Source organism: Gigantopelta aegis, chromosome 3 (assembly GCF_016097555.1).
Source record: "Gigantopelta aegis isolate Gae_Host chromosome 3, Gae_host_genome, whole genome shotgun sequence".
Taxonomy (NCBI): Eukaryota; Metazoa; Mollusca; class Gastropoda; order Neomphalida; family Peltospiridae; genus Gigantopelta; species Gigantopelta aegis.
Window position 1 is genome coordinate 49073192 of NC_054701.1, and position 13588 is coordinate 49086779.

The 13588-nt window shown below is 38.7% G+C and overlaps 1 protein-coding gene across 2 annotated transcripts; it reads right to left on the reverse strand.

Moving 5' to 3' along the window:
* Nucleotides 1-5510: 5510 nt before the first annotated feature.
* On the reverse strand, nucleotides 5511-13287 carry LOC121390660 (caveolin-1-like). Of its 2 annotated transcripts, none has more exons than XM_041522529.1 (2): nucleotides 13187-13287; nucleotides 5511-5931 (listed from the first exon to the last, which is right to left on the reverse strand). In XM_041522529.1, the coding sequence occupies exon 2, from the start codon at nucleotides 5884-5886 to the stop codon at nucleotides 5605-5607; it is 282 nt and encodes a 93-aa protein (XP_041378463.1). In that variant the 5' UTR covers nucleotides 5887-5931; nucleotides 13187-13287; the 3' UTR covers nucleotides 5511-5604. The 2 variants fall into 2 exon arrangements, with proteins under 2 accessions (XP_041378463.1, XP_041378473.1); XM_041522539.1 differs by lacking the exon at nucleotides 13187-13287 and adding an exon at nucleotides 12835-12906.
* Nucleotides 13288-13588: the final 301 nt, after the last annotated feature.

A 13588-nucleotide genomic window follows, 5' to 3' on the forward strand; every position in this document is an offset into this window, starting at 1 on the left:
ACGAATATTTCCAGTATATTACGAATAACAACAAGACCCTAAGTTGACGTGTGCACTATTCTTATCTGAAATACAGCTCTCAAAATGGCTGCCTGGACATACTGTCTCGTCTTTTGCATTGTTCTTTCCTACAGTCCAGGTGAGTACAAATGGTCAGGGAATAAAACAGTGGTATAAAGATAATTCTTTGTCTTCTTGCTAGTCATCGTTTGGTTAACAATTAAAGGGACTGATCTCAGTTTCATTGGAACGTACCATTTCAATTTCGCATAAAAGATTACACCAATGACCAAAAAACATATTGTAATTTAACTGTAAAAACAAAGCTGTAATAGAGAGGTTTCGCAACCACGTCACAACTGTTACGGTTAAGGTTTGTTTTGTTCAATGACACCACTAGAGCACATTGATTTATTAATCATTGGCTATCGGATATCAAACATTTGGTAATTTTGACAAATAGTTTTATTTAGAGAGAAAATCCGCTAGTTTTCCGTTAGTAGCAAGGGATCTTTTATATGCACCATCCCACAGACAGGATAGCACATACCATGGCCCTTGATATACTAGTCGTGGTGTACTGGCTTACTGTTACGGATACCAATAGCTAATTATAATGGGCTGAATTACAACGCCAGTTTGTGTGTCATATGAAGGTAACTGCATACATTTACAATGCTTAAAGGGACATTCCTGAGTTTGCTGCATTGTTTCCGACTAATAAAATATTTCTACGATTAAACTTACATATTAAATATATTTTCTTGTTTAGAATATCAGAGTCTGTATATTCAATGTGTTTTTGGTCGTCTTAATATTTGTAAGAAGCCCAAACTGGATTTTGTCTTCAAATAGTTTCGTACGTACGAAAAAATATATTTTAGGAAATAAAATGAAATTTAACCTAGTACAAATATTAGAACGACCAGAAGCAAGTTTAATATACAGCCACTAATATTTTATGCAGAAAAATGTATTTGATATGTAATTACAATCGTTAAAAAGTCTCGGTTAGTCGATAACATCTTAAATATTGCAGCAAACTCAGGAATGTCACTTTAAACACCTGCGTTTTAGAAAAGAAAAACTGGCTTCGTAAATTCGACCCAGTATCATTTGGTAGCAGTACTAATCGTTCAGCTAGCTTCGCAGATTGGCACGGTTAGTGACTTACAGCTGGTGGCGTTCTCAGGAGTGGTATTTATTTATTAGTATTTTTTAAATGATAAATTAGCTAAACAATGTATTACGTGTAGCTAGGGTATCCACAAGTACTCGAGTCTGTTTGCAGGACTCAAGTATCCGTACAAGGGAAAGACTTTCATTTAGTTATATTTGTTTACATCATTTTACCATATTATGCTTGGTTATGAGACATGGAGAGAAAACAAAAGTCGAATGTGTGTGAATACAATGGCATGATTTGGCATCCATGTTCAGCGCTAGAATTAAGAATGAATGAATGAATGAATGAATGTTTAACGACACTCCAGCACAAAAATACACATCGGCTATTGGGTGTCACAAGTAGGCTGGAAATAAGATCCATAATGTTATAGTTTACTTTATTCCTTAGTCTCATTATCATCTAGTATAAGTGTCGGGGTACTCGCGTCCAGGTCGAATTTGACCCGTACTCGAGTCCAAAATATTGGATTTGTGGAGGCCCTACGTGTAGCAGGCATTTCGAACATAAAAAGTGGAGAGTAAATTGGTTGCAAAACTTCTCTAATATCCGAAAATATGCCATACTACTGCCTACAATATGTTACAATATGCGTACTGACTAGGAGTCCGTATTTTAACAGTACTATGAACTAGTACAGTTATAAAAGCTCATTTTGAATATAGTTTATTTTGCTTAAAGACACCTCTAGAGCAATTCATTTATTAATCATCGGCTATTGGATGTCAAACATTTGGTAATTTGACATATAGTCTTAGAGAGGAAATCCGCTACATTTTTCAATTAGTAGCAAGGGATAGCACATACCACGACCTTTGATATAGCAGTCGTGGTGCACTGGCTGGGACGAGAAATAGCTCAATGGGCCTACCAACGGGGATCGATCCCAAACCGACCTCGCATCGGGCGAGCGTTTTACCACTGGGCTACATCCCGCCCCTCGTTTTGAATATCGTTGCATGGCTAGCACACATCATCTGGTATACTCTAAGACAATTCGCACTCGTATTCAGTTATAGTGCAGTCATTTGGATCCTAGGCAGGAGGGTCTTGAGAGGTTCGTGGATTGCTGTGAATGGGGAATCGTGGATAATTCACATGCACTTTCACACAGACAGGGTGTCTCAGACCATATTTAATATTCCAGTCGAGAGCACTACGTGGAAAAGGCAATATCGAGTGAGTCTATAAAATATTTTTCCCTGTTTGGACATCAGGTGACCACTTTACCACAGACCTGGGTCCTGCTCTTTGGCATATCCTTCTTTTTCTGCGTTCAATCTTTTTACGGCCGTCATATCAGTAATCTGGATGTGGCGATGAAGTTTGCCGTTTTTCGAAGGTCGTCGACAGGTCCCCCAGAGTTTGGTGTTGAGGGACGTGTCTTCCGTCCAAACTTTCTGTCGAATTTCTTCCAGGTGCGTTCCAGGTTTGTAGAACGTGTTCCGGTGTTTGCTCTTCAGCACCACATTCACATTGGGCCACCTCTGCAAATCCTATCCTTTTTAGGTGCTTCTTCAGGCCACAATGTCCAGTGCGAAGACGGAAGATTAAAGTTTGTTCTTTTCTGTCTAGTTGGTTAATGCTGTCACAGTCAGAGCTGTATCCACCATTCCTCGTCTTCCAATTACATTTGAATTTTCGCTTTAGGATTGTCTTGGCTTCACTGTATGATATGGAAGAGTTGGGTTGTGGGAGTCAGCTGCCTGCTTTGGCCAGTTGGTCGGCCTTTTCGTGTGTAGGGATCCACTGTAGTGTCTGTCACCTTGCAGCTTTGATTAAGGGCATTTAGTTTTTCTTGCAGTTGTCTGACCAGAAGTTCTGAGGGTCCTGATTAAAGTGACTGGAGAGCTGACAAGGAGTCTGTTAGAAGCACTGTATTCTGTTTCTTTCCTTTCTCTATCAACAGCTCTGTCGCGGAAATCAGGGCTTGCAATTCTGCTCTGTAGTTCGAGCTAAGCTCACCAACTGGAATGGACAGGGAGGCCGAGGAGCCATCTGGATTACTGATGTATGCTCCACTCCACGTTTTCGGGTGTGGGGATGGGGTAATGGAGATGTGAATGTATTGAATACATGCATTGCTTTTAAAGAGACATCACCGAGTTTACTGCATTGTAATATGTTTCTGACTTATAAAATGTGTCTACGATTAAATTTACATATTAAATATGTTTTCTTGTTTAGAATATCAGTATAATCAATATGTTTTTGGTCGTGTTAATATTTGTAAGAAGCTCAAACTGGATTTTTTTTTTTCAAATAATTTCGTACGTACGAAACAAAATATTTTAGGAAATAAAATGGAATTTAACTTAGTACAAATATTAGAAAGACGTTTAATATACAGCCACTAATATTTGATGCAGAAAAATATATTTGATATAGTAGATAATATCTTAAAAATTGCAGCAAACTCGGGAATGTCCCTTTAACACTATAGTGCGTTCTTTTGCGGCCATCTTGCCTCACGTTATGACTTTCAGTGGAAGGTGGAAGAAAACAAATATGTAAAAGGGTCCTTTTTGTTTAACTGTAGACTTTATATCACTGTTTGTTACTACCCTAACAATTTATTAGGCTAGATAAGTTCTGCCACTGCTGCAGTTCGTGGTAGATGGCATTACAGTGGATATGGAAATCAAGCTACTGGCATGAAACAACTACAACCAAAAAAAACTAAAACATTCTCAGATACTATAATGGATTGCCTTTAAGTTAAGTGAATCATTGTATTCTAATTGTTCCCTTTATATTAACTGTATATGTGTAAATTAAGTTCTGAGGGTCCTGATTAAAGTGACTGGGGAGCTGACAAGCAGTCTGTTAGAAGCACTGTATTCTGTTTCTTTCCTGAAGCTCTGTCGCGGCAATCAAGGCTTGCAATTCTGCTCTGTGGTTAGCTCACCAACTGGAATGGATAGGGAGGCCGACGAGTCATCTGGATTACCTTTAACTTAAATCAACCATTGCATTCTAATTGATCCCTTTATATTAACTGTATATGTGTAAATTGAATTAATCCTTAATCTATTACGATTACATTCGGATGGGCTTTTTGGGTCAAATGACTTTTTTTTCACAACAATTTGTTCACATTTGTTATCATTTTAATTCCAGGACTATCTGCCTTCAAAGCCACCCACCCCACCACCCTTGGTCGACCAACGACCACGGCGGAGTGTAGATTCTTACAATATAAGACGCACGGTTGTTATTCCTATCAGTGTTTCGAAGGGCGTTGGCAACCATTTGAGCTGATGGCCAGTGTGGAATGCTGCAAGAAATACAATAACCCCATTCCGCTGTGCTACCAACTCCATCCTGGTACTTTTTCTTGATTGACTGTGTAATACACATGTAGTTTATAACACTAATTTTAGGAAAATGTCAGTATAGTAACTTCGAGTATAAACATTAGCCGTAGAAAAGAAAGATAAACAACTCGTTTGGCTTTGTATTGGAACAACCGGCCTCGGTGGCGTCGTGGTAGCCATCGGTCTACAGGCTGGTAGGCATTGAGTTCGGATCTCAGTCGAGGCATGGGATTTTTAATCCAGATACCGACTCCAAACCCCGAGTGAGTGCTCCGCAAGGCTCAATGGGTAGGTGTAAACCACTTGCACCGACCAGTGATCCATAACTGGTTCAACAAAGGCCATGGTTTGTGCTATCCTGCCTGTGGGAAGCGCAAATAAAAGATCCCTTGCTGCTAATCGGAAAGAGTAGCCCATGTAGTGGCGACAGCGGGTTTCCTCTCAAAATCTGTGTGGTCCTTAACCATAAGTCTGACGCCATATAACCGTAAATAAAATGTGTTGAGTGCGTCGTTAAATAAAACATTTCTTTCTTCTTTTTTTGTATTGGAACATTAACGTAGTAACCATTGGTGAGTGGAACATAATAGACAATGACAATAATTGGTTTTAAAAAATATTTGGCATGAGAGTCTTTGTGTGTTTAGTTTAATTTCCCTTTATTTTTCTATCCATTGGTTCTTGAGGTGATTGTTTATTTAATGTTAATTATTTGTCTATTTCTTTACATTTCAGAACTCCGGACAACACCTCCAAGTTGGATTGGTTAAACATACTTGAATACATATTATAAGGACATGTATTAAATATGCTAAAGAGAACCGTATAATAGTAATAATAAAAAACATTTATTGTATATATTTGTATGCATTATCATTATTAAGCAAATTTCAGTATTTACTATAGAATCTAAGAAATTTCATATTTTCAATGGGTTTCATGGGGAGAAGTTATGTGTGGGAGATTAATTTCTCACAAACTGGGAAGAAATCTCGATTTTGCTGTCGAATAGTCATGTAGATCCAGCATTTTCAGACACTATAGGATATGTTTTGTTCATCTCTGTTCTCCCACGTGTTATTTTGGACATCACTGCTGGTATCACGGCTTCCTCAGAGACCCGAAGCACAGACCCAGAGACTCCATGCATGGGTCGAGGCAGCAGTGGATGCACAGACCGTACAGCCTCTTGAGAATGCCGCAGTTGAGCTCGAGGACCTTGAAGCAAGGCGTGATGTACCACACGTGGTAGAAGGCAATCAGAGAGAACTGGCAGCCCCACTCGGCCGCGATGCAGATCCCACACAGCAAGGTGCTGATCGTGTAGCACGCGTTCTTCCAGCAGTTGAAGCACTTGTAGGAGTTGGTCCAAACACAGTCCATGCTGTGGACGCCATCAGGCTCCGCCAAGACCTCATCAAACTGGACCTGGAAGAGATGATATAATAATAATAATAATAATAATAATAATAATACCTGCTCTAAAACAAAATCGTAGTATGTAACACAAGAATCTGAACGACAAAACCGTAATACTTGATCAGGATAATGCAGAGTCAAATGGGCATTTGGCAAAATCGTGGTTGATTCCATCAAAGTCCATCTAGTGCCATGTCTATAGAATGCCAGCCACTCCCGATGAGATTCTTTCCTGGCATTTTCGTCCCTCTTGTGCCGCCAAAAAGAGGACGGCCATTCTCAGACTAGTTTACTAAATCAAACCTAGCACTGGACAGAGCTCATTAGAATAGGTAGCGCTGTGTTGACATGCACTCATGAATCACTGTCACAACAGTGATGATACCAGGTGTTTGCGAAATCTGAGCATATCCTGCCCTACCGGTGGCACCCGCCATGAATTCTGCCACCACAGCTGTTAAAGGAGACTCCATCTTTAACTTCGTTTGGTGGACACCGTAATAAATATATGTATAGTTACCATTATATGTAGACATGCATATTATGGTGTTGGAATAGGTTAATTGATGTATAAAACACTTTTTGCAACATATCAAATTTGTTGCGAGTATCAAATGTTCCATGTTGCAACTTAAACCACTACTAAAGGTGCATTTTAAATTACGCGACTATGAGATGTGTGACAGTTATGGCCACACTTGATCTGGAGGGCTAGGGGAGAAATCCTCTACTGCCATTTCGTCTTCGCATTACCGAGTAGCAACAATGATCTTTTATACTCAATGTTCCACAGATAAGACGCCATATGCCTTGGCTTATGATATAGCAGTCGTTGAGCACTGGTTGGGACGGGGAAAAGCGGGGTTCGATCTTACAACCCAAATGCTCCTCGAGTTAACGCTCTGTTACCGATCCGCATTACTCCTCACAACATTGGAATATCATCAAATGAAGAAAGGCGAAAATGTTTTATTTAACGACGCACTCAACACATTTTATTTACGGTTATATGGCGTCAGACATATGGTTAGGGACCACACAGATATTGAGAGAGGAAACCCGCTGTCTCCACTTCATGGGCTACTCTTTTTCGATTAGCAGCAAGGGATCTTTTATATACAGGAAAGTATATACCACAGCCTTTGTTTCACCAGTTATGGAGTACTGACTGGAACGAGAAATAGCCCAATGGGTCCATCGACGGCGGTCGATCTTAGACCGACCGCGCATCAAGCGAATGCTTTATCACTGGGCTACGTCCCACCCCTATCATCAAATATCGTCTTTACAACAGCATACAACACACTTCGACACATCGGTGATCAGTAAATATAATTCGGTATGATCGAATGAATGAATGAATGAATGAATGAATGAATGAATGAATGGTTAACGACACCCCAGCACGAAAAATACATCGGCTATAGGGTGTCAAACTATGGTAATGCAAACAAATAAGGTGATGATCAACATCAATATAGAAATTCAAGATTTAAGTAAAAACAGTGTAAAGAACTGTGCAAAAAATACAAAAATCTGAGACTTTTACTCAAAATTTCAATTTGTGCTGTATTGGCCATTCTTAAAGAGAATGTTACACCCCTGCACCCGGTGAGGTTACAGCAGGCGCAGGGGAGATTGACCACGATTGACCACGAAGGATGTATCGTCCTGATGAGTGGCAATCCTCTTATATATTGACAATGAATTGTGTATCGTTCTGATGAGTGGCAGTCATCCTATATAGTGACCATGTGAAGGATGTATAGTTCTGTTGAGTGGTAGTTCATTTATCTAATACAGCGGTGTTTCGTCGTAGTTATCACGATTTTGTTGAAACATCTCTCTATTTTGTACAGATATTAATTGTGATTATGGTACTGGGGAGGGGGGGGGTATGGATATTTTAGGGTTAAAACTTTTTGAAAGTGTGTGAATATACGTTTACCAAACTCTTATTCGAAAAACATTTGTGAAAGCCATCATTACATAATCGCGTTATATTAAAGTTAAAGTTTGCTTTGTTTAACGACACCACTAGAGCATATTGGTTTATTAATCATCGGCTATTGAATGTCAAACGTTTGGTAATTTTTACATTATAGTCTCAGAGAGGAAACCCACTACATTTTTCCATTAGTAGCAAGGGATATTTTATATGCACCGTCCCACAGAATAGTACGGACTTTGATATACCAGTTGTGGTGCACTGGCTGAAATAAAAAAATAGCCCCAATGGATCCACTAACGAGGATTAATCCTAGACAGACCGCGCATCAGGCGAACGCTTTACCATTGGGGTACGTCTCCCCTCACCCCACCCCACCCCCGTGTTATATTAATGACCCAATGTGAAAATATCTTCAAGACTGAGGAAAGCAAAAATATAGATAACTAGATATCTAATCTTGGTTCCAATTAGTGATAGATGTATCATACGGTCTACGATTTAATAAAGATGTAGTTGAATTTGTGTTTAAGTTCAAAATAGCAGAAATAATAGGCCTACCTTTAAAATTAGAATTTAACAGATAAGTTCAAATTTGTGTTCTCTACTTACTTTAATATGCTGGTTAATTCCGTTTGGATCTCTATCTAGTAAACTTATTTCAGCCATTGTGTACGATATAGACCACTTGGCTATTCTTGTGTGCACCGCTATTGATCCAAAATTGTTCCGAAATGTCTAAAACCACTGTACCGCTATAACTTATGTCTAGTTATTTGTGACGTGTTGTAATGGTGTGTACATTTGGCGTTAAAATATACGTACAAATTATTAGCTAATTATTACCTGGATATTGTTCACTATACTTGATCAAGCTAATAACGTATAGGTAGATAATGGTACCGGATGCTAGAAATGTATTTATGTGATTTAGAAATTTGAACATTACGTTCTGAATCAATTTGCAATAAATTAAGTGTTCCTTTTTTTCTTCTTCTTCTTTTTTCAGTTGTTGGTTCTCTCTTTTTTTTCTTGCGTTGTGTGTGTTATTGTTTTGTTTTCTGTTTGTTTGTTTGTTTGTTTGTTTTTATGGTTTGTTTTGTTTGTTTGTTTATTTTTTGTTTGTTTTTGTTTTTTGTTTTGTATATGTGGCCGTTTTTAAATGCTAATAAAATATTATTTCCAGAAATATGTGCTCTAGTCGTGTCGTTAAACAAAACAAACTTCTTAACTGTATTTTATATTTCTCTTGCTATTGAGTTTTGTTTTTGTTGGGTGTTTGACCGGCCTCGGTGGCGTCGTGGCAGGCCATCGGTCTACAGGTTGGTAGGTACTGGGTTCGGATCCCAGTCGAGGCATGAGATTTTTAATCCAGATACTGACTCCAAACCCTGAGTGAGTGCTCCGCAAGGCTCAATGGGTAGGTGTAAACCACTTGCACCGACCAGTGATCCATAACTGGTTCAACAAAGGCCATGGTTTGTGCTATCCTGTCTGTGGGAAGCGCAAATAAAAGATCCCTTGCTGCTAATCGGAAGAGTAGCCCATGTAGTGGCGACAGCGGGTTTCCTCTCAAAATCTGTGTGGTCCTTAACCATATGTATGACGCCATATAACCGTAAATAAAATGTGTTGAGTGCGTCGTTAAATAAAACATTTCTTTCTTTCTTTCTTGGGTGTTTCGTTGTTGTTGTTGTTATTGTTGTTGTTGTTATCTTGTTATTTTGATTTGTGGATTTGTATAAATATTCAGTAATTTTATCATCAGAATTTTACACCACAAACAATAATAATGTTAATTTCATAATACTAGTTCTTGCGATACGTAAGGCAGGGAAATAACTCGTCGAGCCTTGAAATATTTAATCGTTTAGCGCAAGGGAGGTAACTTTAAGTTTAATCATCTACAAACTACTGGTATCTAGCTTTATTATGTTAAATAAATAAATAAATAAATAAATAAATAACTGAATAAAATATGTGATTGATGTGAATTTTGACCAAATGATATTCAATAAATACATAATTATTTCGTATAGAAATGATCATTGTTATTGAAATAAGTTAGAAAAATCTTCGCACGCTTGTGACTAATATTTCCATTTCTGACATATGACAGTATATACAGAGGCGTACATGCTCTCATTTTTGTAGGGGGGGGGGGGGGGGGCAGGCTGGATTTTGCTTGAATTAAACGAAAATACCCGAATCTGGATAACAACATTTATTCATATAGCCAAACAGCTATATATATGGTGTTACAAACGAATCGCTACGAGTTTTTACGTGGATAACAATTAATTTTGCAGGTAGAATGATTGAAATAAATTGTAAAATTATCTTAGGTTAGCATATTTTGCAGGTTATATAAGACTATATCAACAATGTGTCTTGTTTTTCGTTGGCTACCTCGTATATCACCGTTCAACTGTTATCAGATTACAATGGGCAATGGACAACTAGTTTTACGTGCTCTAGGGTTTCGAACACGCCTCTCATGAGTAAAGTATCTGATATGATCAGGGGTCTGATTCAGGACAGGAGGTAGTTATTTAATCCAAACAAGAAAAAGAAAAAGGGGTGCTTTTAGGCCGTGGTATGTGCTATCCTGTCTGTGGGATGGTTCTTATAAAAGATCACATGCTACTAATGATAAAATGTAGAGGGTTTCCTCTCTAATACAGTGATAAAATTACCAAATATTTGAGATCCAATAGCCGATGATTAATGAATCAATGTGCTGTAGTGGTGTCGTTACACAAAACAAACTTTTTTTGGTGATTGTCGGGCACTTGTCGTTTTGAGACGGCCCTTGGAAGACGGAATGGCTGAGCGGGCGATCATGTGACGCAACGTCACGATATAGGTCGGCGAACTTAGAATTCTGCTGTCCGGAGTTTGCCGAAGCTTAGCTGAATGTGGGTGCTGTCGGGTTTCTTTTTGTAGTGTGTGTATTAGTGATTAATATCTGAATTTCTTTTAATCAATCAACTCGAAAATGTTCGATGTAAAGGTATTTCACGTCAAACATAGGATTATTGTGGTATTAGAGCGGAAATCTTTACCAACTTTTTGGTTGTCGAGAATTGCCAAAAAAAATACATAGCTTGGTCTCTGACTGTAATGAGAGCGTATTTATGTCCAAATGTCCGTCTAGCTCTCTTACAGTCAGAGTACTCGGGCTAGGGTGCTTTCAGATGCCCCCCAAAAATAAATCCTATTGTATTTACACAACAAATTTTGGCAAATAATTTAACCTGTATCCTAACCAGCCGCGAGCGATGCGAGCGATTATTTTAGAAATCATTGATTTGAATTGCCGTATCCTAACCGCACGCGTACGGCGCGACGGATAAATGTGTCGCGTCGCACGTGTCCAGTTAGGATACGGCAATTGAAATCAATGCTTTCTAAAATAATCGCTCGCGGCCGGTTAGGATACGGCTTTCGGGCTCTTTAATTTTTGATGGGCTAGTCCAAAACACCATTTAGTAAACGTCACTGAAGCTGATTCTACTTTAAATTTAGGCCCAAGGAGGATAAGGGGGAAGGGTTGGTTCAAACCCGACAGAAAGATTTGCATTAAGGTTTGAGAAGTGTCAATCGTATGCGGAACTTGGGCGTGACTAGTGGCTGGATTGGGAGAAGGGAAGGTCAGCAATCATCTAGCCCTATGGCCAGAACCACCGACGCCCTACTGCCCTACATTTAAAACCCTAACTTCCGACATTCCATCCTCCCACCCCGAGTCCAGCCTTTGTTCAGTCTAGTCATGATTTTTAAATTATTATTAAAGGTGACTGTTATATTAATATTTGAGGGGTGGGTTTTTTTTCAAATTATAAGCATCATTATAAAAACAAAAATAAAAAATTATCTGTTGTTTTAACGTTTTAATAACACTAGGAACAATAAAACAAAATAAAGCAAGAATGAAGGATAGATGGACCAAACAATAAGTATTTTAAAAAGAATATCCTTAGTAAATACAAACCATGATATGGATGAAAACATTTGGAATTCTCTTTGACCCAGTTATTTAACTTTTTGTTTGGTGAACAGAAGAAAAATTATAAACTGATATGTACGAACTGATACTGTAGGCACAAATCGACGTCAAAGGCTGTTGGTCGTAATGTTTTCTTTGTGGGATAAAATATCGTTTTATGTTTATTGGTAAGGGTAGCTTATTTGGAAGCAGCGAACATACTCCCTCCCTCTCTCTCCCCTCCCTCTCTCTGTCTTTGTATCTTCTCTCTCTCTCTCTCTCTCTCTCTCTCTCTCTCTCTCCTCTCCCTCCCCTCTCTCTCCCTCCCTCTCTCCCTCCCTCTCTCTCTCTTTCTTTCTCTTTGCTCTCTCTCTCTCTCCCCTCCCTCTCTCTGTCTTTGTATCTTCTCTCTCTCTCTCTCTCTCTCTCTCTCTCCTTCCCTCCCCTCTCTCTCCCTCCCTCTCTCCCTCCCTCTCTCTCTCTCTCTTTCTTTCTCTTTGCTCTCTCTCTCTCTCTCTCTCTCTCTCTCTCTCTCTCTCTCTCTCTCTCTCTCTCTCTCTCTCTCTCTCTCTCTCTTTCTCGTGTTCAAATAATCAAATAGTTGATAAATTAATCTTCCTTTTTTAAAGGAATTAATTCCATGACATAATTCAATTCAATATGAATATAATTTAAAATACTACATACTAGTATATAGTTAATATTAGTCATTTATTATGTTTTATCCTATGAGGTGGTGACAGCGGGTTTCTCTCTCAACATCTGTGTGGTCCTTAACCATATGTCTGACGCCATATATCCGTAAATAAAATGTGTTGAGTGCGTCGTTAAATAAAAAAAAATATTTCTTTATTGTTTACTCTGTAGGGTCAAAGGTCAACATTATTTTACAGATCATAAATAGGGTAAAAGTAGTTCCGTATCCCAAAACATCTAGCCATCACATCTTGACAATATAATAGAATAAATACCGTACCAATCTGTGTCAAGTGTCTTTGTTAACAGGCCCATCCCTCAGTCTTACAAGAACATTTGACCTCAAAACTACACGATGGCGCGTAAATATAAGGGGCGTAACTCTACTAGACTTAAAACCTTAATTCACCGTATTGCATATTACGAATATAGTGTATACTAAAGACGTTCATTTCTATAGCAGCGTGGGCCCTTTTATGCTCATTTGCCCACTACCGGTACATCGTCATCCAGGCTTCATTGATCTCAATTACATTACGGGACACGTTCAAAGGAAATGGAGCCAAGAAAACATAATTTTGTTAGCAATTCCTTTGACATGTCTGCCGTGCCCTGGAGGGGTAACTACTCACCTCTCTGGTTGAGAATATTTAAATAACATCTTGAGCCAAACCTCTTGAAGGGGATAATAACTTTGATCACACGTTATTCGCGAATCAATACTTTGAAGTTGCCTCCCTTCAGCGTGAGTCGGGGTGTAGATGCGGAAATAGAAAACATGCACTTGATGCTCCAACGAAAAATTAACGTAACAGATCGTATACTGCAAATGTTTTATTTAACGACACACTTAACACATTTTATTTACGGTTATATGGAAGGAAGGAAATATTTTATTTAACGATGCACTCAACACATTTTATTTACAGTTATATGGTTAAGGACAACACAGATATTGAGAGGAACCCACTGTCGTCATATCATGGGCTACTCTTTTTGATTAGCAGCAAGGGATCTTTTATATGCACCATCCC